General features: G+C 45.3%; 1 protein-coding gene across 1 annotated transcript in view; it reads left to right on the plus strand.

The window, feature by feature from the left end:
- Positions 1-25,785, plus strand: part of TFR2 (transferrin receptor 2) — a 153,390-nt gene that overhangs the window by 44,650 nt on the left and 82,955 nt on the right. The window contains exon 3 of the mRNA XM_086946189.1: positions 24,139-24,352. Coding sequence (XP_086802315.1) covers positions 24,139-24,352 — 214 coding nt within the window. The remainder of the gene's footprint in view (positions 1-24,138; positions 24,353-25,785) is intronic.

Raw genomic sequence — 25,785 nt, forward strand, 5'->3', positions numbered from 1 at the left:
TACCAGGGGTGACCAGGGACCATAGAGACCAGGGACCATCTGTCACACACCTACCAGGGGTGACCAGGGACCATAGAGACTAGGGATCATCTGTCACACACTTACCAGGGGTATCCAGGGACCATAGAGACTAGGTAGCATCTGTCGCACACCTACCACGGGAAACCAGGGACCATAGAGACCAGGGACCATCTGTCACACACCTACCAGGGGTGAGCAGGAACCATAGAGACCAGGGATCAACTGTCACACACCTACCAGGGGTGAGCAGAGACCATAGAGACCAGGGATCATCTGTCGCACACCTAGCATGGGGGACCAGGGACCATAGAGACTAGGGATCGTCTGTCACACACCTACCACAGGAGTCCAGGGACCATAGAGACCAGGGACCATCTGTCACACACCTACCAGGGGTGACCAGGGACCATAGAGACTAGGTAGCATCTGTCGCACACCTACCACAGGAGACCAGGGACCATAGAAACCAAGGACCATCTGTCACACACCTACCAGGGGTGACCAGGGACCATAGAGACCAGGGACCATCTGTCACACACCTACCAGGGGTGACCAGGGACCATAGAGACCAGGGACCATCTGTCACACACCTACCAGGGGTGACCAGGGACCATAGAGACCAGGGATCATCTGTCACACACTTACCAGGGGTATCCAGGGACCATAGAGACTAGGTAGCATCTGTTGCACACCTACCACGAGAGACCAGGGACCATAGAGACCAGGGACCATCTGTCACACACCTACCAGGGGTGAGCAGGAACCATAGAGACCAGGGATCAACTGTCACACACCTACCAGGGGTGAGCAGAGACCATAGAGACCAGGGATCATCTGTCGCACACCTACCAGGGGTGACCAGGGACCATAGAGACCAGGGATCATCTGTCACACACTTACCAGGGGTATCCAGGGACCATAGAGACTAGGTAGCATCTGTCGCACACCTACCACGGGAGACCAGGGACCATAGAGACCAGGGACCATCTGTCACACACCTACCAGGGGTGACCAGGGACCATAGAGACCAGGGACCATCTGTCACACACCTACCAGGGGTGACCAGGGACCATAGAGACCAGGGATCATCTGTCACACACTTACCAGGGGTATCCAGGGACCATAGAGACTAGGTAGCATCTGTCGCACACCTACCACGGGAGACCAGGGACCATAGAGACCAGGGACCATCTGTCACACACCTACCAGGGGTGACCAGGGACCATAGAGACCAGGGATCATCTGTCACACACTTACCAGGGGTATCCAGGGACCATAGAGACTAGGTAGCATCTGTCGCACACCTACCACGGGAGACCAGGGACCATAGAGACCAGGGACCATCTGTCACACACATACCAGGGGTGAGCAGGAACCATAGAGACCAGGGATCAACTGTCACACACCTACCAGGGGTGAGCAGAGACCATAGAGACCAGGGATCATCTGTCGCACACCTACCAGGGGTGACCAGGGACCATAGAGACCAGGGATCATCTGTCACACACTTACCAGGGGTATCCAGGGACCATAGAGACTAGGTAGCATCTGTCGCACACCTACCACGGGAGACCAGGGACCATAGAGACCAGGGACCATCTGTCACACACCTACCAGGGGTGAGCAGGGACCATAGAGACCAGGGATCATCTGTCACACACCTACCATGGGTGACCAAATGGCTTGCGGAACGCACGGAGTCACTTTCTTGTAAATCTGCCTCAATGTTTTTAAATGTCAACTATTACAGGGGTAGCAGTTGTATGTTTGTGGTGCTCCCTAAATAATGAACCCCATTCCTGTAGTTGTCATGTGCATGATAGGATAACTAACCCCACACCTCTGTGTATCATGTGTGTGACAGGATAAACACCCCATATCTCTGGGTGTCAAGTGTCTGACAGGATGACCACCCCCATACCTCTGGGTGTCATGTGCGTGATAGATCTGAGCTGGTTATGTTTAATGTTTTTAAACATATTTAGTGCTGGGGTGAGCACATCAGTGATTCTTTATATTTTAAGTGGTTAAACTAGTGCTTGAAATGGAACAATAGAAGTGCAGGTACTCTGTACCAGACTGCGTGCTTGTTTCTGAGACGTTCTGGCGCTCTCCAAATAAAGATATTCAGGGGCAGATTTACAATAAGTGACGCATCCCTGCATATCAGCAGGGATGCGCCACTTATTGTGCGCCATACCTCTGCTACTATTGATGCGCCGCATTTACAAAGCGGCGCACCATGGGGCAAAAAAGGCACAGAAGCGTGACGCATCTGTGCCGTAAAGGCGGCGCATTGCTGGAGTTGTGTTGCAAGCGGAGGCAGCTCCAGTAATGATCTGGGGGGGGGCCCTATCTAGTTAATGCTGCGTCAATCCTTACGCCTGCTTCAAGCAGGAGCAGGGTTTTGACGCAGCACGGGCCCCAAAGTGACTGAGTGAAATCTTGTAGATTTCACTCAGCCACTTTTAGGAGGCGTTCCTGCGCCGGAAAGCCCCCCCCCTCCCCTGTGCCGGAAAGCCTCCTTCTGGCGCAAGGCTTTACAACGTGACGCATCTTCCAGATGCGTCAAGTTGTAAATACCCCGCACCATGGCGCATCTTTTGCGCCGCCGCTGCATCACAAAAGTGATGCAACGGCGGAGTAAAAGAGCACAAGGGGCTTGTAAATCTGCCCCTCAGTCTCTCTTGAGAAGTGCAGTACTCTCCCTCTCATAATGTGAAAGTGCCGAGACGCAGTACCGGCCCACTTAAAGCACTGGGTTACACCCTTGAGAGCGCATTTCTTCATTGAGGCTCATTGAAACATCTACCCAGCTGCTCACAGTGGCAACGGATTCATATAATTAGGGAATCCTTTTCTGACTCAGAGGAGCCTATTTGTTTCATATTGTATGTTGGGCTGCTGCCCCCTTACCCACCTCTGAAAGGTGAGTGGGGCCGGGGAGTCGTGAGGCAGGCAGCTGCCAAACAGCCCAATGCTTGACTTCCTCTGGCAGCACTGGGTCCTGTGCCAGCACTTGGCAGGTTTGGACTTAGACGCTCTGTCTCTTTCCAGAAAAGCTAAGTGCTGCAGGGAGCAACTTGGTAGCAGCAATGCTTAATTTGAGCCTCCGTTTGTTGGTTCTTGGCACTAGCATTTAATTCTAACACCAACACTTCTGACAGTCCACCTCACGGTGGCATCATTTGTCTTTTTGCATGGTGAGCACATCAACACTTTACTGCGGTTTCTTTTACTGTCAAACCAGGGGCTCTTGTGCCCATTTTCCTTACTTGCATTAGTGCCCATGGCACCCTTGCTATGGGCACGTCTTTGAAAGGCAGGCAGGGATGGGGGGTGGGATGTCTGAGTCAGAGACTCTGCGTCTTTTAGGCCAATAAGGCTGAGTAACAGTCGCATGCCAACATCTGCACTGAAAGGCTGGTAGGGTTGGATAAGGGTCAGTTTGTGGTCAAAACATTTTTTTTAAATTTCATTTAATGTTTTTCTACTAACTGTGCTACAAAATGGCCTCAAACTAGCATAATCTGTGCACAGTGGATAAATGTCACTGTAAATGTGTTCTTGTTAATGTAATTCACATGTCCTGTGGAAGAGTCAGTGACATGTCAGTATCACCTTGTAAAAAAGCAGCGGGGCTGGGGCAGCCAGTCATATGTCTGCCACTCTAGTCCTCCATTATCGTTTATATGAAAATTAAGTGTCCAATAATTTGGATGATTTCAAACACCTATACATCACATTTAACATAATTAAAATAAAAAGTCAGTTAGAACCTCTGCAGATTTTTAACTTGATTAAATTGCTCGATCATTATGTGTGGCATCAACTTGTTGATTATTCCAGGCCTTATCCCAATCAAGCCTAACATATTTTTTGTTGTATTTTGCTGTTTTTTTCCCACTTGAAAATACTTAATTTCTACATTTTAGAAATATAGTAAGTAAATTGACTAAATTGTGTTAGTTTTCCCAGAACTTTTTCTAAAAAATGATAACAGCATTTAAAATAATTCCTTTAAATTTACTTTGGAGTTTATATCTCAGAGCATGCTTTGGACGAGCAGAAATGCACTGCGTTATATTTTGACCTGTAGAGCTCATGGGTCGTGCTAGCGAGTACCAAGATGTGAATTCGTTTTAAACCTCATTAAACGTATTGAAATATTTGGACGTACAATACATGTGCACCGCTTCTTTTGGGGGAGGTGCTAATTATTCTGTGAGATAAATGATTCAATTTTCATGATTTCAGTATTATGAGGTGACATGGGTGATGAGGGCATGAAGGGGTCACACTTTTTGCGCCCTCTTCTGTAATACGCATTGTGCAAACACAGCTCGCACATGCTAAGTCTAAAGGGGGGTCTTCCCACGGTTGCCTAGGGGTGTGGCCAATTCAGATGAGGCAGTACTTTTTGTATGGATTTGTGTGGTTTTTATAGATTTTGTTATTTTTTAATTTATTTATGCATTTTTAGGTCCAGCCCAGAAAGTTCTTCTGCGGTTTCTTTGAGACATGTTGCATATACTTTGTGGGCTTAAAGCCCGCCCACTGCTTTTCATTTGTTTGTTTCAATGTCCTTTAAAAATCCTTGCTTTCAAGTTGGTATTTGTTCCTATTTGTCCCTCCTTTTCACTGTTTGTTCAGTGGTGGTGTCAGTGTGTGCTCAGCCCCTGAGCACACACTGATACCCCCACTTTTTTCTGTGTTCTCAATAGGCAACTGTTTACATCTGGTATCTAGTCGCACCTCATGTGGTGTACTCCTTCACCCGCACTATCTCTCCCTCTGCAGCTTGCCCCCCATCCCTCTATGTCACCATTCTGGTGTACCTCTGCACCACCAGTGTTCCTCTTTTCTGTTTCTCCTTTATGCCCTCAGGCATGAGCACGTGTCTGTGCTAACCCATCCCTCTACCGCCACTAAGGCAGCTATACCAATTCACCTTTTCTAAATGTACTCCAACCTCTGACGTTCTTTCTTCACTTCCATCTCTGTGCCACATTCACACAGATGGTGGTGGATGTAAGGAGGGATGGGGGCCTCAGGAGAGGGGAAGGCGTGCCTACACATGTTATTAGAGTGTCAGACACCAGTGCATTCCTACCAACCCCCGGTGCATTTGTTCCTCGATCAGAGCATCCATTCTACAGCTGCCAGAGATTCCTGTCCCATTCTGCCTCCAGAAAATTACCACCACGACCGGACACCCTCACAAACCTCAAGAACAATCCTCTACAGTGCTTGAAATGGAAAAATAGAAGTGCGGGTACTCTGTGTCAGAGTACCTGCCTGTTTCTGAGAAGTGCCGGTACTCCCCAATTAAAAGTATAGCATTTCTCTTGAGAAGTGCCAGTACTCCCCAATTAAAAGTATTACATTTCTCTTAAGAAGTGCTGGTACTCCCCAATTAAAAGTATTACATTTCTCTTAAGAAGTGCTGGTACTCTCCCTTTCAAAATAAAAAAGTGTCGCTACTCGATACCGGACAGTACCGGCCAATTTAAAGCACTGTTCCTCGGTCCAACAGAATGTAGCCCTGCCACAGAACATTCCTATCTTTACTAGATCCCTCACAGCCAGTCCTGCATACTCAAATTTATTCCACCTCTAAAGTGAGTGCGACGGAAACTCACTTATTTTAAGCACATCTTTTTTAATTGCTCTCTCAGAAAAAAACCTATTTGTAGAAGGTCTGGACTGAAACGGTTCCCGTCTGCTTATTTGTGCGTTTATTTCAGGTTAAACCTGGTATATTTTTTTAACTCATAGATTCCCTTTTATTAATATGTATCAGCAGGGATGGCTGGTAATAAAGGGCAGAGTGGGCGTTGCCGCACTAACAAATAATAAAAAGTGAAACCCACTGAGCTGCTTTAACAGCAGACTCTGTGGTGGTTTGTCTCAAGCAGTAACCTGAAACTAACTTGTTTTAGATCAGGAAAAGTGGTATAACAATGCATGTGCCTGGCCGGTGAGAGATGGCTCGCCCTGGGGGCACAAGGCAGTGTTGTGACGTCAGGGCGGTGGGTGCTGCACCCTTTGACGGTGAATAACCTTTACAACGAAACTTTTACAACGCACTACCATTACGACGCAACCATTACAAAGCAAAGTATTACAACACATTGCGCTGGGGGGGGCGCTCTAGGATAGGGAATAGATTTAATTTACTATCCAACACCTTCCCTACTATCCACGGGGACTGGAGTTGGAATAGTAAATTAAACTATTCACTATCCAGCACCCCAAAGCCCTATGCGTTGTAATGGTATGCGTTGTAAAAATTGCGTTGTAACGGCATGCGTGGTAAAAGCATGCGTTGTAATGTCATACATCCCTATTTGATGGCTCTGATTTTCTTTGTCAGTGGGCGTTAAGTTCTGCGACCAGGGGCCCACAGCACTGTGGAGATTACAGGCAGGGCTGCCCTGGTGTCCACACAAGTGTGTTCCCCCGCACAAGGCTGATATCGGTTTGTTTCTTAGAGGACGGGCTGGGGCGTGGAGCCCACAGTGTATTTGGGGCACGTGAGGGAAGGAGTGAAAAGAGAACTTCTATTCTGGTCACGCGAGGGAATAAGTGAATGGGGAACTGCAAGCTGTTCTGGGCTCGGTGGACACTGCAACTTCACCTGAAAAGTGGATGTGTTGCTCCTGGCTCTGTCCTTCGCTCGGAGCAGAAGGGCTTCTGAGGGAAGGTGCTCCCCACCCCTTTGCAGCTGCCCAGTGACTCTTGCGATTGGACCCTGGCTGCACCCCCAAACTTGCCGTTTCCATTGATCTGCTGGCTGGAGGTCTCCATCAGGTAATGTACGAGGGGTTTCATTTAAATGCCCGGGCATGATATGTAAGGAGGGCTTAATATAAATCATGTGTGACATCACCTGTTTTTGTTTACTTTACGAGTGGGGGTCATTGCGATAGCTCTAGGGCACGTTCGATAGTGCGTTCTTCCTACAATGCTGTCTGAAGCATTTGTATCGATAAGATGGAAAAACATCCGCATTAAGTAATTTAACAATTTATTTTTTGCTAGTGTGTCATTAAAATACTGGTCATGCTGGTAGAAAACTGGCCAGGTGGGTTATAGGCCCAGAGTTACTAAAAAGACTCCTGTCCGCAACAACCCCTCCTCAACACACTGCAGGGCTCTGCTTGAGTGGGTGGGGGGCAGAGAGGATTTACTGCTGCTGCAGCCTGGGGTCTGGGTGTGCATGCAGGGTGGATGGTGAGTGTTGAGACTGTGAGTGATGAGTCTGTGTGACTGCAGGGTGAGTTGTGTGACTGTATATGTGCAGGGTCTGCGGTGTCTCCGTTGGAGTGCAGGGTGAGTGATGAGCGTCCATTGGGTGAGTGGTAAGACTAGACAAGCGCAAGGGTGAAGGGTGTGCCTGCGTGACTGCAGGGTGAGTTGTGTGACTGTATGAATGCAGGGTCTGCAGTGGCCATGTATGAGTGCAGGGTCTGCAGTGTCTCTGTAGGAGTGCAGGGTGAGTGATGAGCGTCCATTGGGTGAGTGGTAAGACTAGACAAGTGCAAGGGTGAAGGGTGTGCCTGCGTGACCGCAGGGTGAGTTGTGTGACTGTATGAGTGCAGGGTCTGCAATGTCTCCGTAGGAGTGCTAGGTGAGTGATGAGAGTCCCTTGGGTGAGTGGTAAGACTAGACAAGTGCAAGGGTGAAGGGTGTGCCTGCGTGACTGCAGGGTGAGTTGTGTGACTGTATATGTGCAGGGTCTGCGGTGTCTCCGTTGGAGTGCAGGGTGAGTGATGAGCGTCCATTGGGTGAGTGGTAAGACTAGACAAGTGCAAGGGTGAAGGGTGTGCCTGCGTGACTGCAGGGTGAGTTGTGTGACTGTATGAATGCAGGGTCTGCAGTGGCCATGTATGAGTGCAGGGTCTGCAGTGTCTCTGTAGGAGTGCAGGGTGAGTGATGAGCGTCCATTGGGTGAGTGGTAAGACTAGACGAGTGCAAACGTGAAGGGTGTGCCTGCGTGACTGCAGGGTGAGTTGTATGACTGTATGAGTGCATGATCAACAGTGTCCATGTATCAATGCAGGGTCTGCGAGTGCAGGGTGTGTGATGAGAGTCCATTGGGTGAGTGATATGACTAGACGAGTGCAAGGGTGAAGGGGTGCCTGTGTGACCGCAGGGTGAGTTGTGTGACTGTATGAGTGCAGGGTCTGCAATGTCTCCGTAGGAGTGCTAGGTGAGTGATGAGAGTCCCTTGGGTGAGTGGTAAGACTAGACAAGTGCAAGGGTGAAGGGTGTGCCTGCGTGACTGCAGGGTGAGTTGTGTGACTGTATGAGTGCAGGATCAACAGTGCCCATGTATGAGTGCAGGGTCTGTGGTGTCTCTGTAGGAGTGCAGGGTGAGTGATGAGAGTCCATTGGGTGAATGGCAAGACTAGTCGAGCGCAAGGGTGAAGAGTGTGCCTGTGTGACTGCAGGGTGAGTTGTGTGACTGTATGAGTGCAGGATCAACAGTGCCCATGTATCAAGGCAGGGTCTGCGAGTGCAGGGTGACTGATGAGAGTCCATTGGGTGATTGATAAGACTAGATGAGTGCAAACGTGAAGGGTGTGCCTGCGTGACTGCAAGGTGAGTTGTGTGACTGTATGAGTGCAGGATCAACAGTGCCCATGTATGAGTGCAGGGTCTGCCGTGTCTCCGTAGGAGTGCAGGGTGAGTGATGAGAGTCCATTGGGTGAGTGGTAAGTCTAGACAAGCGCAAGGGTGAAGGGTGTGCCTGTGTGACTGCAGAGTGAGTTGTGTGACTGTATGAGTGTAGGGTCTGCAGTGTCTCTGTAGGAGTGCAGGGTGAATGATGAGAGTCCATTGGGTGAGTGGTAAGACTAGACGAGTGCAAGGGTGAAGGGTGTGCCTGCGTGACTGCAGGGTGAGTTGTGCGACTGTATGAGTGCAGGATCAACAGTGCCCATGTATCAATGCAGGGTCAGCGAGTGCAGGGTGACTGATGAGAGTCCATTGGGTGATTGATAAGACTAGACGAGGGCAAACATGAAGGGTGTGCCTGCGTTACTGCAGGGTGAGTTGTGTGACTGTATGAGTGCAGAATCAGCAGTGCCCATGTATGAATGCAGGGTCTGCGGTGTCTCTGTTGGAGTGCAGGGTGAGTGATGAGAGTCCATTGGGTGAGTGGTAAGACTGGACAAGCGCAAGGGTGAAGGGTGTGCCTGTGTGACTGCAGAGTGAGTTGTGTGACTGTATGAGTGCAGGGTCTGCAGTGTTTCTGTAGGAGTGCAGGGTGAGTGATGACAGTCCATTGTGTGAGTGGTAAGACTAGACGAGTGCAAGGGAGAAGGGTGTGCCTGTGTGACTGCAGGGTGAGTTTTGTGACTGTATGAGTGCAGAATCAACAGTGCCCATGTTTCAATGCAGGGTCTGCGAGTGCAGGGTGAGTGATGAGAGTCCATTCGGTGAGTGGTAAGACTAGGCGAGTGCAAGGGTGAAGGGTGTGCCTGTGTGACTGCAGGGTGAGTTTTGTGACTGTATGAGTGCAGAATCAACAGTGCCCATGTTTCAATGCAGGGTCTGCGAGTGCAGGGTGAGTGATGAGAGTCCATTCGGTGAGTGGTAAGACTAGGCGAGTGCAAGGGTGAAGGGTGTGCCTGTGTGACTGCAGAGTGAGTTGTGTGACTGTATGAGTGCAGAATCAACAGTGCCCATGTATGAATGCAGGGTCTGCGAGTGCAGGGTGAGTGATGAGAGTCCATTGGGTGAGTGGTAAGACTAGAGAAGCGCAAGGGTGAAGGGTATTCCTGTGTGACTGCAGGGTAGGTTGTGTGACTGCATGAGTGCAGGATCAACAGTGCCCATGTATGAGTGCAGGGTCTGTAGTGTCTCTGTAGGAGTGCAGGGTGAGTGATGAGAGTCCATTGGGTGAGTGGTAAGACTAGACAAGCGCAAGGGTGAAGGGTGTGCCTGTGTGACTGCAGAGTGAGTTGTGTGACTGTATGAGTGCAGGGTCTGCAGTGTCTTTGTAGGAGTGCAGGGTGAGTGATGAGAGTCCATTGGGTGAGTGGTAAGACTAGACGAGTGCAAACGTGAAGGGTGTGCTTGTATGACTGTATGAGTGCAGAATCAGCAGTGCCCATGTATGAATGCAGGGTCTGTAGTGTCTCCGTTGGAGTGCAGGGTGAGTGATGAGAGTCCATTGGGTGAGTGGTAAGACTAGACAAGTGCAAGGATGAAGGGTGTGCCTGTGTGACTGCAGGGTGAGTTGTGTGACTGTATTAGTGCAGGCTCAACAGTGCCCATGTATGAATGCAGGGTCAGCGGTGTCCCTGTAGAAGTGCAGGGTGAGTGATGAGAGTCCATTGGGTGAGTGGTAAGACTAGACAAGTGCAAGGATGAAGGGTGTGCCTGTGTGACTGCAGGGTGAGTTGTGTGACTGTATTAGTGCAGGCTCAACAGTGCCCATGTATGAATGCAGGGTCTGCGGTGTCCCTGTAGAAGTGCAGGGTGAGTGATGAGAGTCCATTGGGTGAGTGGTAAGACTAGACGAGTACAAGGGTGAAGGGCGTGCCTGTGTGACTGCAGGGTGAGTTGTGTGACCAATCCAGCCAAAGGCCAGAGATGAACACTTCACAGCAAGAAAAATTTCTATTGGGCCCATATACGCATTCAAATTTCCCGGCTGTTTTCGCTGGGGGCAAGTTTTATAGTTCCACTTCAGCTCTGATTAGTTAATTCACTGTAACCTCAAAATCATTTACGGAAATGATATCAATACCTAACTAATCTTCACAGATCAACACTCTTTCCTTTGGTCGATGGACCATTAGTTCAGTAGTTGATCGTGATATTAACAATTACCTAACTAATTTATAAATCCCAGTGAAATAACCACAGACTCTGGGTAAGATTCAAATAATTTTATCTAAATCTCAGTCATAAATGAACGCTCATTAGTACCAATACACAGTTCAAACTCCATCAACTTTCATGGCAGAGAAAATTCATTTAGCAAATACATTCAAATTCACAGAATTATTCAACAAATCAATGCATTAAGAGTGAATAGATGTAGGGACAAAAAGCATAAAAAAATCATACATTTGCAAAAGGTATGCAAATTTGAAACAGACTAATAGTTACCCATTGGTGATAACGGAAAACCAACCCTCTGGCCAAAGGACTGGTGGAGGTCACCTTATTAAGAATCAAGAGACAAAGACTATAGGACAGGATCAGGACAGGGCAATACTTACTAGACTTCTCTACAAACCCAACACACCAGGGTGCATCCCTCTCTTACACTCTCTCCCTCCTCGATATTCTTCTGGAATCTTCAATCTAATCAGGTTGTCTTTAAGGTGTGAATCTTCCCAGTCTGTTCTCTCCTTTCCTCAGCAGCAGCAACTCTCGCCTCTCTCGAATCCTTTTTCTCTCCGCATCGATGTCAATCTCGAATAACTCGCTCGCATGTCGCATGCATATTACTAATATTTAAGTCACTCTAGTTATAGTCTTCATTTCTGCATGTCCCACCCTCAAAAGTTGCAAATATCGATGGAATGTGGACTTTGATTGGGCAGGGGCAGGGGAGTTGTCGTCACCTCATGCCGACATATTCATTTTTTTTATTAATCCTTTTTTGTTTGACAAACCCTTCTCCTTTAGCTCATTCATAACTTAATTCTACTTCATTCCCATATATCTAATGTTGCAAATCAAATTATATTTTATAAATGCAGTTCCACAGTCGAGAACAACTTTCACACAACTCTTGTCCTTAAATCTTGGCAGCCACACAGGCATCGAGTCACATCATGACTTCACTGCGCATGCGTAGCTTGCCTCCATCTCGCTGCCATCTTTCTTTGATTATGTGTAACAGCAGGCCCAAATGTACACTATTAATAAAGGAGTCATAAACAAATGTTAATTTCTCAAATACATTATTTTCACTGTTTACCACCCACTTCTACTCTTTCTCATGTTATTATTTCTTTCTTCAAGCAAAAGCTTTAGCAGCAATAACTCTTTTTAAAGTCAGGCAAGCATATGCCGGGCATGCAGTGCCTCAAGACTTCATGTTAATAGTTCCTGCGCGTGCGTGAGAGTATTCCCTCTCAAAATGGGTTCGTCACCTTACTATCTGCGCAATCCTAGTTCACACATGCGCAAAATTCCTTTCCAGTTAAAACGATTTTAGTCGCGTTGCATTTTATTCCTCGTTACTTCAGCATGCATAAATCTCTCTTCCCATATGTAAATGTTGTGCGTTTATTAATTTTGTTTTCTTTACTATTTCTACTGATTAGTACTGTTAATGAGGGATTTCTCCGAGCAAGTTTAGTTTTCTTGAGTCCTTGCTCCATCAATTACCCCTCTGATGGCATTTTTGAGCAATCATAACATACCCATCATTACAAGTGGCAACTTTATTATTTAGTCTTGGTACCTACGTTATTTTCTATAGATCCTTCATTTTTCTCTTACATGTTCAGCTCCTTCATTTTGTCAGATAGATTTTCTTTCATTTCTTTTAACTCAATCTCCTCCCTATTTAGGTCTCACGCCTAGCGTTGCAGTGCGCAGCATTGTACGCCCAGCGCGAGACCTCTTCAATGGGCTTCAGAAAGCTAAACACATGCTCATGCGTGTGGTTTTGCTTTCGCAGGCTGGCATTGGCTGTAGCAGGCTTTTGTCAAAATGAAACGGCACACAATTGGGCAAAGGCGGGCGCATGTCCCGCCTATGATCTACCCACTCCCGTCCGTGTCTAGGACGCACATCAGCGCGCCGCACAGACGACAGGCTCCCTCGCCCCCCCCCCCCTGCTCGTCTGTGGTGTGTGTGCACCACTGGTTTCCATTCCGGCATCGGCTCCTTTGTGGTCGCCCCAGGAAATATGGCACCCGCTGAGACAACACTTAACTAGCACGGAAGCGCCACACCGGGATGATGGGTCACCCCAGTCACACCTCTCACTGCGAGCATCGCACCCATGCGTGCATTTCGTCCTAATGACAAACTGTGGGAATTATGTGTTACTTGAGGTATTCTGTCATATACTGTCATGACAAATGCTACCATGTTGGTAAATTGGTAAATAAAGTTGTTTTAAAAGGAGGTCATTGGGGACATGGATACAGGGTGTTCCATACTTGGGCACACTGACAGGCAGTGAGTGTGAAGTGCTTGGACGTGCACAGAACACGAGGACTTACACCATGTCACAAGGGGACACATGCACAGACAGTGCTCAGTGTCACCTTGATGGGCAGTGGGAGTGGCTTGGGAAATGTAACAGATAGTCAACGAGCTACAACACTTGCTGGTAAAAGAACGACGTATAATAATACAATACAACATAACTTCAGGGCTGAGTCATCAGAGGAAATATTCATCTAAATATATAAATTTTTCTTGGTATCCAGGAATTAGACATTCATCTACCAATTCTATGAGTCCACAGGGAAGGGGGATCTGGCCTGCGCCTCGCCCCTTGCAGGGAGCCCAAATGTTGTCAGGTGGCAGCATTAGGACACAGCATTGGCATTCAGCGGCGGGAATTTTAGGGGATTTGTTTGTGCCAGGGGCCTTCTAAACAGCTGGTTGTTTGTGGGCACAACATGTTTGACCTAGAGGTCACCCGCAGGGTGCTAAGAAAATGCCCCAAAACAAAATCGGAAAGATCCGAAGGAGGCCTCCGCCTCCCCCTCTGAGACTGGAGGTTGCTATGTGTGGATGTGTTTATCCGCAACGGGGCTGGCTCTGGTGTTGCCGCTGACACATGAAACATGCGGCCTACACTCCCGCACGCCACCTCGAGGTCGAGATAATAGTTACCGGGATGATGTATCGAAAGCCGAAAGGGCTGGGGAAGAGTCAATCATACCATCCAGAGTTGCATCTCGGAGAAGGATGCTGAGATTTCTCAGCAGTATAGTTCTGGCAGAGGTCGACAGGGCTGGGGACAAGTTATGTTATGTTAACTCATTTATAAAGCACGCGGCTACTCCCTAGAGTGTCCCGGCGCTAGAAAAAATCATAGGCCACGTAACATAGAGCAAAGCAAACCACTGCGAGTCTGTCATGTGTCAGGCAGACTGAATTTTAGGAGAATGATGATGGAATTTGTCAATATGGCAGTATCTCAAAGATGCGGACTGGGCCATGGAAGAGTCAGTCATATGTCAGGCAGACTGATTGTTAGGAGAATGACAAGATGACGGAAGAGGACAGTGTCTCAGATATGGCGACAGGACCAGTCAAGAGTCATATATATATATATATATATATATATATATATATATATATATATATATATATATATATATATATACGCTAACGCTCTCAAAGCGCACCGCACACGACAGCACTCTCCATATATATATATATCAGGCAGATTGACGTATAGGTGAATGGCGACGAGTTTCCAGAGGCAGTCCTTTCCATCCGCAGTGCTCCTAAATGTCTTTTAAAGAGGTACAGCTTCATATCCTACTGTCGCGTCACAGGCTAGCCTTGTAGGCATGGAAGTTCTTGAACCTTCTTGGTTCCCACCATGTGCTGCTTTTTAGTAGCAATTAATGGACACATTTCTGCTAATTCTATTCAACATTTGTTTGGGTTTTAAGATATTATTTTTTTTCACGGTATTTCTTTCCGCCTTATTTAGGGCTGCTGTATTTCATTTCCGTCTGTATAAATCTTGAGCTAGTATAAAATGAGCCAAGGAGGCCTCTGGCCTGATCTGCCATGCAGTGGTATTGTGAGGGCTCAGTTATCGAATGTATCTACACTCTCATCCTGTCATAGATATCTAAAGGGTATATGAAGCAGACAGTTTGAGGAGGCAACCAAACCTTAGACTACAGGGTACGTCATAGATGGGCGTGGACAACATTGTAAGTACACCACTGAAATTCATGCAATTTCCAAATGTGGTCTTGCTCAAATCAAAACAATTCTCAACATTGTGCACTATGTATTTTTGTATAATTTTTACCCAGAGGAAATGGCTCATTCAAAAAATTGTTGTGAAGAGCATTGTGGTTTTCTCATATTCCAGAACCTGGAAAGTGGAGTCTTGTGTCTAGATTGTGTATAGTTGAATGAAGGCGGTTTCAGGCCGCATGTCCTTCCTGGTGGACGCCCCCTGTTGCTCTGCATCTTGAGCCTGATTACATGTACCTTCGTACCAACCATTCCTAGCAACGTGCATCACATCAGTGCGGAGACATGGTGTGCACAGTACTCTCTACAGCTGTGGTGATTGCAACCAATGCGGGGTGAGTCTATGGCCGCTCTATACAGCTGTAGCAATGGTTACCACCACTATCCCTGGATTTCTACTATGAAAGTAGCTAAGCTTTCTGTTGGGCTGTGTTAGACATAGCTGTGTACTTTAAGGAATTTGGAAGCGCAGCCAGCAGACTTGCGCAGACATTTAAAAACAAGCATTTGCAATGCAATAGGTCTCGCATTATTAAAGTTTGAGCTATTGGCATTGCTAAAGAATGCAACACCAATAGCTCAAACTTTAATAATGCAAGACCTATTGCATTGCAAATGCTTGTTCTCTTTCTTCCCATCCTTTTATCCTTTGTTTCAATCATCAATCTTGTTCTCAATTTTTCCTTGCAACACTCATAAGTCATTATTATTATCAAAATTACTAATGCTATGGAAATTACAGGGATTAGTATTTTCCATAATAGACTACTCCCGAAAGTGGAACACCAGTTACCTGTAGTGGAAATACTTTTACTGAGTCTTTCCCAAACACCGTCAACCTCCAGTTGGGTCAAATCTTTATGAATCTTCGTAATATTCTGGATATATCCCTCAATACCTTTTCTTTTGCCTAGGATATATGTACAGCAGTGTTGAACTTTCAACATACCACAGACTCCACCCTCTTTTGCCAATAAAATATCAAGATTCAGAAAAGGGGGTGGTGATGGACAGAGTATCTGAATTAAACAGAACACTCGTACCCAGTCAACAGATCAGGGCTTGATCCATCACCGCCAGGTTCTGAGCTGGGATGGTGCAGTGAGCTAAAAAACGGTGATGGATCAAGCCCTGATCTGTTGACTGGGTACGAGTGTTCTGTTTAATTCAGATACTCTGTCCAGCAACACCCCCTTTTCTGAATCGTTTTGTCCACCATAAGCGTGGAAGGGTATACTCAGATGTGAGTCCCTTACTCACTGCACCATCAGGATTCAAGCAAGCCTGGCCGACGACGGCTGTAATGCCAGAAACCGGTCCCCGGAAGCTTGTTTCCTTTCCAGTATAAGAATTGGCTTGGTAGTTTGGTCTGCCCTGTTCCCATGATGCACTGGGCCAGGGACAGACTAATTTGCATGTAGCCAGGTTCTGAGCTGGGATGGTGCAGTGAGCTAAAAAACGGTGATGGATCAAGCCCTGATCTGTTGACTGGGTACGAGTGTTCTGTTTAATTCAGAGACTCTGTCCATCACCACCCCCTTTTCTTAATAAAATATCAAGGGCAAATCTATTTTGCAAAACCATAGATATGATTGCAACCATTTCGGTATTAATCATTAAAAACCCTCCAGCAGTATCTGTTGATAATCAATCAACTACTGTGGACAATTGATGTATTTTATGTGAGTTCAATACGACTCCAACTGACGGTGTCAGTGCACCAAATATGTCATCTACTATTTCTGAAAAACTTGCTCTTTTACTTCTTTTTAGTCCTTTACTTATGACATCCATGTAATTGTTCTTAGTTGTGTGATATACCTTCAGAAATACAGTGCCAAAATAACAACTACCATACCATCGTGCAGGCAGCCTGTAATAGGCATTTTTACAGCACACCTAATAAATTCCTGGGAAAACAGGATCAGTTCCACCTTTTAGTCCCCATACCCCCATTATTAGGAAGGTATGATCACATTCACTTGTACCAATGAAAATAATATTATATAGTTTTGACAAGTCTGAGGACATTGCAGCATGAGTCTCACATTTCTTATAGTCCCCCTCCTGAGTAGCCCATGGTGGTACATGTGACTCTGCTCAACAGCTTTCTTTGATAAATCCTGTCTTCTTTACTCTACTTTGGGCCAGATGTATCAAAGGGTTTTACCCATTCTGTGGCTATGGGAAAATGTGTTCATACATATGGCCCTAAATTTGGAAAAACTTTCTCTTCATCACACAAAAGACACATTAGTTTATTTCTATGAGCATATGTTATGTCTATGAGGTTTGTTGTTAAGAAAAATTCACCCATGAATTCTGCATCTTTACTACTAAGCACTGGATTCAGGTTTCTTCGAATAGGAATTTCTAAAAAGACCAAATCCATATTTGAGTAATAATATTGCAACTTGCCTGTAACAAAGAACAAACTAGACACAACAATACAGAACACACCATAGCTTAACGGAAGATGGTGATATGTCACCGCTTCTGAGACAGAAGTAGGTCGTTTCCTACAAACATAACAGTCACTTACATCCATTGTATCGACAAAGAAGTTTAGTAAATACATTTAATGACGAATCACTATTTGATTTGTCGTGATGATACATGCTCTTATCCATTTGTTCTAAACCTGTAGTAGTAGTTTTCTTAGTAACTTCATTCATTCTTCCACTAGTATTTCTGTAATTTCGATTGTTAGTTACCATAAGAACAGGTACTATGACAGTTAACAGTAACCACATCAAGTTAGTATTAAAATACTACACAAACAACATTTAACACATCTCTGTTTTAGACTAGATTTCGGATGTTCAGTCACTTTTATTTCTGCCATTTTTAGTATCTAAAAAAAATCTTTTTTAAGATCTAATATTATTTTCTCTTAAAAATTTTTTTTATTATATAATAAAGTCTTTGTGTGATCCCACACTTCAAAAGCTTTCTGTGTTTCTTTTGTTCTTTTTGTTTGATAATATCCATACTTTGCACAAAAGTCTTTTTTCTTTAAGGTGGTCTCAATTTCTTTTCATCAGATCCTTCAATAAGGTCACTTTCAGGTTCTTCGTTCAGATAAAGATTCTAAACATTTTCAAGTATAACATACGTCCATTCAGGAGCATTATATTTTCTACTTGGAACTTTCAATCTTTTTGATCTCCTTAATTATTTTCTTTTCGATTGTTCTTGTTCAACTTGACTTGATACTTCATTTACTTGCTCTAGTTCTTTCCCTGTTTTCCTTCTTAGAAAGTATCTCGATCTTTTTACTCCACTCGGCCAGTGATCACCCTTTCTGACCCTTTTTGTTTGTACTGCTTTTTCACCTTTTCACCTACATCAAATAAATAGTTGAACTTTTCTGTGAGTCCGTACTTTATTTAACTGTCTACATCATTTGGATTTCTGTTGAGTACTGTGGCATCTTTCCTAATCATGTTTGAGAACCTGACTATATTTACATGAGGGCTCATCTGGAACAGTTTTACGTTGTCTACAATAAGGACCAATGTGCAACTGTTATGTTTCATAAAACCCATCTCTTGTATGTGCATGTGTGTGTGATCAGAGGAGGGACCTGTCTTATCCCTCATTGTGCTGGTGACACATCACTCAGGGCAAACCCTCATGGGCTCCACTGGAGAGGCTCCACCCAAGCATGTGTGAAGTAGCAGTACACTGACAACTCCGCCCTTGGTACCCTGGTGGAAATTCTAGCTTACCAGTCACAAATGGTTTCTACTGTATCCAGTTGCTGACTTCTGAGTCTTTGGATGTCAACTAAAGTGCCATTAACACCAATTACATCTTTTTTTTTTTTTTTTTTTGTCCTCATATATGCCACCAGATGTTATGACTCTAGATGGGATCTCTCAAAGCCGCCAGCACAAATCATTACTATGCGCCCTGGGATTTTATGCTTGGCGGTTAAGGATCACCCAGAGATAGGCTGTCCACTAGTCCAACTCCCGTATTCGATATCGGTGAACCTTGCCCCAGGGAGGACCAGACCACAAACCCCTGGCCTAATCATTGGACTTTTCATCGTTTATCTATCCGACCATTTTACCAGCGGAGCCCATATCTTAGCCGCACCCTCTCCACTACACAACAGATCTAATTTACTTATAGCCATGATGTTTCTTAGACAGTCTGCAAACCTTTGGGGGGGTCGAAGATTTCCATTCTCTATACACCTCCCTCCTTGCAATGACAATAACATAAAATATAAACTGAAAGATACTGTCTCTGATGTCGTATTCATGTGGCAGACCAAAAAGAATCAATCTTGGGCTGCAAATTACTGGTCTTGACAGTACCTCCTCTAAGAAACTGCAAACCTGCTGCCAATAGTTTTTAATTTCTGGGCAGTCCGCAAAAATATGTACGTCATCTGCTGCTAAAAGCTTACATCTGGGACAGTAGTAAGACTCTCCAGAAATTATTGTCAATTTTGAAGGAGTCCAGTAAACCCTGTGTGCTGTGTAGAGATGGTTCCTTCTAAGATTGGAAGGCTTTATTGTCTTTTGGGATATTATAAATGAATCTTTCAAAATCTCCAGCTTCCTTTCCGGGCTGTCTGCCAGAAGATCACCCCAAAGTTTAGAGATTTCTCCCTCCTGCCGATCTTTTGCCCCAGTTAGTAAAATATACCAAGAAGAGACCTCCCCCTTCCAACCTTCCTGTCTGCTGGCTAATTCCAGAAATCCATTTCCCTCCTCTTCCAGCTCCAATTTTGGCTTCCCCACCAGGATGATAATTGATAATATTTGAACCTTGTAAGGGACCCTCCTGCTATATTAAATAGGGATGTTCAATCTAGGAGACCTAGATTGTTGTTCAGGTCTCCCCATCTTACGAGGCCTGCATCCCTCAAGGGGGACGATAAGCAATCTAATAAGCATTCGGGTGTTACCGGGGAGTCCCAGATTGGGGCTAGGAAGTTGTAATAGGGAATTCTCCATATTTTACAGACTGCTTGCCACAACTTAAGTGCTGTAAGTAGGATTTTTAAGCGAACTTTCTTATAAAACGTCTGGGCACCGAATTTGAACAAAAAAAATTCAAGGCCCTGTGGTAGGTCAGATAACATCGCCTGGAACAAACGGCCGTGTGAGGATGAGTCCAACTTGTTAGCCAGGAGTCTACATTTTTTTAACTGAAATGCGTAACAGTATAAAAGTAAATCAGGGAGGGCCAGGCCGCCTATTTTCAAACCCCTTCTCAACTTCCTCCAAGCGATTCTTGGTGACTTAGTAGCCCAGATAAAGGAGCCTATCTTACCCTGGAGGCTGGAGATGTCTTTATTATGGAAAGTCAGTGGGATGCTGTTAAATAAGAAAGTTACCTTAGGCAATACCACCATTTTTATTAAATTGACTCTACCATATATACTAAGAGGTAGACCGGCCCATCTAAGTAAAAGTTTAGTTATTTCTTTAACCACTATTTGCCAGCTTGTTCTGGGGACATCAATTAGCTTTTGCGTGAGGTAGAAACCCAGGTACCTGATCTTACTTTTGGCCCCTTGTATAAGGACAGGACTGTCCCTACACATTATATCTGTTTTGCTCTTATTAATGCTATATCATGAGACTGCACCATATTCCTCTGCTAATTGAAATATCTTTGGGATGGCCTCTAGTGGATTGATAGTATAAAGCAATAAGTCATCCGCATATAATGTGGTCTTAAGCTCCAGACCTCCCATTTTAAAAGGAATGATTGTTGGATCCAATCTCAACAACGAAACAAAGGGCTCGATATAGAGATCGAAAAGGAGAGGAGACAGGGGACAGGGGACAGCCCTGTCTCGTCCCCCTTGAAATCCCAAACCAATCGGTCAGGCAACCATTAATCAGTACTTTCGCCCGTGGGTTCCCATACAATATTTTAACACCTTGGATAAAGGGAAGTGGAAAGTCAAACCTGATCAGCGTGTCCCAAAGGAACGACCAATTAACCTGATCAACGGCCTTCGTGGCATCAATTGCCACAATAGCCAACTGCAGTCCCTTTTCTTCTGCAAAATCTATTGCTCCAATTGCCTGAAATGTCAGCTCGTTTAACTGTCGACCTGGCACAAAGCCCCTCTGGTCCGGGTGAATAATGGTTTTAATAACTTTCGCTAATCTCCCAGCCAAAATTCCTGAAAATATTTTAAGGTCGGAATTCAGAAGGGAGATAGGTCTAAAAGACTCTATTTTCATGGGGTCCTTATTGGGTTTGGCTATTAAGGTAATAGTGGCCTCTAATCATGAGGGTGGAATACCTCCTCCTTGCTGATATATGTTATTAAAAAGAGATAGCAAGTGGGGAAGAATCTCTTCTAAGTTGTCTTTATAGACCTCCGTTGGTAAACCATCGGGGCCTGGGGCCTTGCTCCTACTCATCTTTTTTAACTGCACCCTAATTTCCCCTTCGGTAATCTCACCCGATAGAGTCTTTTTATCTGCCTCACTCAATTGAGGCAGTGTCCTCTGGCTCCACCACTTCTCCAAATCCTCTGTTCCCAAACTGATGTTCTCCTGATATAACTCCTCCATGAATCCCCTAGCTTCGGCCCTGATCTCTTCATCGTCGGTCAACAGTTTTCCCGAGCTCCGTTGGGACAGGGTGTTGATGTTGTTCCTAGTCCAATCGGATCTGGCTTTCCACGACAAGAGTGCACCACATTTCTCCCCATATTCAAAGTTCTTAAGTTTGCTGGCTTCCCACCTATCATGGATCAACTTATCTGCTTTGACTTTGAGATTCAATTGTAGCTCTAGAAGCTCCTTTTCGAGTACCGGGATCTTATCTCTTTCCCCCAGAGCTGCCTGCTGTAATTCCTGTTCTTTCCTCTTAATAGAGTCCAGATCTTTAGCTTCTCTTTCTTTTAGATCTTTTCTTTTTTGTTTCATCTGGTACCCTAAAAAGCCTCTAATAAAAGCCTTAAATGACTCCCAGACAGTTTGTTCTGTGGTCAAGCCCACATTGAATAAAAAGAACTCCACTATACTGCTCTTAATGTTGGCTCCAATGCTACCCTCCAGTAAGATGGTTCTATCTTGAGTCCATCTACGTTCATAGACAAGAGTCTTAAAATTAATAGTTAGTTCTACAACCGAGTGGTCTGAAAGGCCCACTGGGGTATGGGAAACTGAGGTCAAAACAGACTTCAATATATGGTCTACCAGGAACAGATCTATTCTTGAAAACTGCCTGTACTTTTTACTATAGAAAGAGTTCTCTCTTAAGTCACCATTCTTGGCTCTCCAAGCATCCAGCAGGTTGAAGTCTCTTATTATATTCTTAAGAACTGAAAGAGACCTCTTAGGCGGGACATATTTTGCTCTGGAGGTACGATCTAATTGACAATCTAAAACAAGATTGAAATCGCCCCCGAGAATAACAGGTGCTGTACTCAAGATTAGAATCTTCTCAAGGTTTCGGAGAAAGATTTCATTATCTTCATTCGGGCCGTAAAATATTGCGAAAGTATAAGGTGAGCTAGCAATCAGAAGGACCGCCACCAACCATTTCCCTGACTGGTCAGTGTCCCAGCTCTGTACTCTAATTCCCTTGTTTGCCCTGATGATTATTGCTACCCCCCTAGAGATTCCCTTCTGTCTAGAGCATAGCACATCCTGTACCCAACGTTGTTTCTCAAAAACCTTCTTACACACTTCTGCCTCAAGATGAGTCTCCTGCAGCAAATATATACTGGCCTCTAAGTTCTTTAAAAATTCGCACACCCTTTGCTGTTTCTTTAAACTTCCTATACCAATAAGGTTCCAGGAGATGATTTTACTACTGGAAAGTAGATTTACAGCCATAGCTAAATATTACCCAGCCACCAATCCTCCAGGATGACTGCAACATCTGAGTCAGTCTATATTGCATTTCTGCGACCAATGAGGACTTTTTATTCCTTTTCCCCCTCCCCTCCCCAACCCACCCACTCCCTCCCCTGAGGAACCCTCCCTTCATCTCAGGCGTTGTCTAGCCCCTATGGATCTCCCCGCCTTTCAGCACCCTGTCTGTCCTTTCCCCTTCTAGCTACTATAAGTGATTTAATGTGTTTTTTAAAAATATTCTATGCTATTAAAAAAAAAACACACAACACATATAATAGCATAGAATATCCACAAAAAAACACCAATTACATCTTGGAGTTGGTTGGTACCTTTTATTTCACTTGTACAACTTCTCTTGATTTTTTTTTACTTGGTCACAAGTATTCCGATAGCCGTAAAGCGACTCATCGCATTGTATCCAGGAGAAGCAATTATTAACGAGTCAGCCAGAATGTACCCCAGGATCATACATGCTAACATTAGGAGGTTCTCTTGGAAGGCCATCTTGGTAGCAGAAGAACAGATTTTAACTCCTCCTGGAAGTGCAGTAGCCAGAGGCAGCATTAGTGCCACTTAGAGGTAGCCAGGTATAGCATCTACTACCCAAGGATTGCCTCTTGGTGCCCCTGGCGCCGCCCTTCCCCTCTCTGGTATGAGTAGTCATGAAGGCAGGAGCAGAAAGTATGTCTATCGGAGCCATGTTCATTTTATGTAATTTCACTTTGTGTCCTTTCTATTGACCCTCAGCAGCAAATGGAAGATTAATGAGGGGTTAAGGATGGGAAACAGAGTCAACCCTGTGATGTCATCAGGGGTCAAAGGGAAGACAATGCCCCTACCACTATCTCAGCTATTTTTGTGAACTGACTTCCATGAGAAGGAATTTAAACAAACACAATGGGAAAACAAATGTCTGTCATGGAAAATCCATAAAGTAGATGGTTTGGAATTATGGGAAGACTTATTTATGTATGTATGTGATATTTGTGTAGCACACACCTATCCAAAAGGCAGCAGAGTGCTGTCCAAAACATCAGGGGACAGGGGTTAACAGAAAACAAAATCACAAAACACCAGCCTTACATCTTTCACTTTCTGTCTTGGCACTACTTCAGTAATGAAGAATACCAACACTTTTATAGCACAACTTTGGAGAGATCATTCTTTGTCGACCACAGAAATAACCCATCAGAAGAGCGTGACCAATGATAGACGGTTTGTCAACCACCTCCCACCCCATTTGCTCTCATTTTTCTGTTGATATTGCCTGATGTGTGTTCCCCACAACCTCCTTTGAGGATCTGACCACCTCCATTCTGCTCTTCTAACTCAGGGCTCCAACCCAAAGTCGCGTCATTCTTACTCCGTCTACAAGAACGTCGACGAGCACGAGGCGAACGGCGTGGAGGTGAGGATGGATCACGAAGAAGAGATGGAGAGCTCCTTCGTCAGGGAAATGGCGTCCACGCTGGTCGCACAGAAGAACCAGAACCGCAGGAAGCCTATCCTCTACCTCATCCTCTTCGCACTGGTCGTCTTTCTTTTTGGTGAGAATTGAAACATATTGTCCTGGTAAAAGAGCACAAATAAGTACCATAACAAGGATTGAGTGACTGGAAAGTGCATGCGGTGTGTGGAATCACGACCAACATGTAAGTGCATGTGTAGTGCGGAAGCATATGATCCGCATGTGTGTGTGTGCATAAACTTCATGCAAACAAATGGCCAGCAACACATAAGTACATGTGAGGTGTGGAAACACATGACTAGTATATAAGTGTATGAGCCATGTGGTAGCACGTGATCAGCATAGAAGTGCACGAGCGGTGTGGAAGCACATGTCCACCATGAAGATGCATGGGCAGAGTAGAAGCACTTTAAGAACGTGCTAAGAATTGCATGAGCGTCGTGGAAACACATGATCCGGGTGTAACTGCTTGACTTGCATTAAGTGCATGAGTGACATTGAAGCACACGACTAGCAGTAAAGGCCTGAGCCCTGTTTAGGTGCATAGTATGTCAGTGAATGAGCGACATGGATGTGCATGAACACTATTGAACCGTGTGATTCGTGTGGAAGGCCACAGAGTAGCAGGTCCCTGAGGAATGTGGGTAAGGATGAGCAGTGTAAAAATATATATGAACAACTTGGACATGTATGAACTATGTTGAAATATATGCGGCACGTGACAAGAGCGTGAGTAACGTGGGAAGTGCGTGGTTGGTGTAAATTGTATGAGCTGAGTGTGGAAGCACATGATTAATGTGTTAGCATGATCTGAAGTGCTTGAACAGTGTTGAAGTCCAAGAGAAGTGTGGGAAGGCTTGAACATTGTGGAAAGTGCACAAGTGGCCCGCGAGTGCATTGGAAGCGTGGGAATGCCTAAGGTGTATAGTACATGAGGAATGTGGACATTTATCTACTGAGTGAAATATGTGCAGAGTGTGGGTATGCATAAGCACCGTGGAAGAATATCTATGTAGTGAGAGTGTTTTGCAATCAGGTATCACACAAAGTATAAGGGGGAAAAACGTGTACACACACTCTAGATAGAAAGGGCAACATAAGGCGGCTTGGTATCCATTCAAAGATGGCCGCCCAGTTTTGCTTCAGTGATGCGCAGGCCTGGATTCTGTCTTTGGAGGAATAACATTGAAATAAACACGGCCCATTGGCAGGGGAAATAATGCACATTTCTGGAGAACTTGTATTGTAGGTGTAACCCACATGCCACTATATAGCACCAGGTAGCATTGTTTTATGGCTTCGCGAGACTTTCTTCCCCGGTCCGAAGAGCAGTATTCCATAAACCGCCGTTTTGTAATCCAAGAGCTTTGATACCAAGTTGTAGACATGGACCAATTGTTTTAGGACTGGTGTAGAGGGAGTAAACAACCCCTTCTGTGTCTCACACCATAATTCCGTATTGTGAGACAAGTCACAAGCTGTGCCCCAAAGACCTACACGTTCAGGCTTCTG

The sequence above is a fragment of the Lissotriton vulgaris genome, chromosome 12 (genome assembly GCF_964263255.1).
Source record: "Lissotriton vulgaris chromosome 12, aLisVul1.2, whole genome shotgun sequence".
NCBI classification, from domain to species: domain Eukaryota; kingdom Metazoa; phylum Chordata; class Amphibia; order Caudata; family Salamandridae; genus Lissotriton; species Lissotriton vulgaris.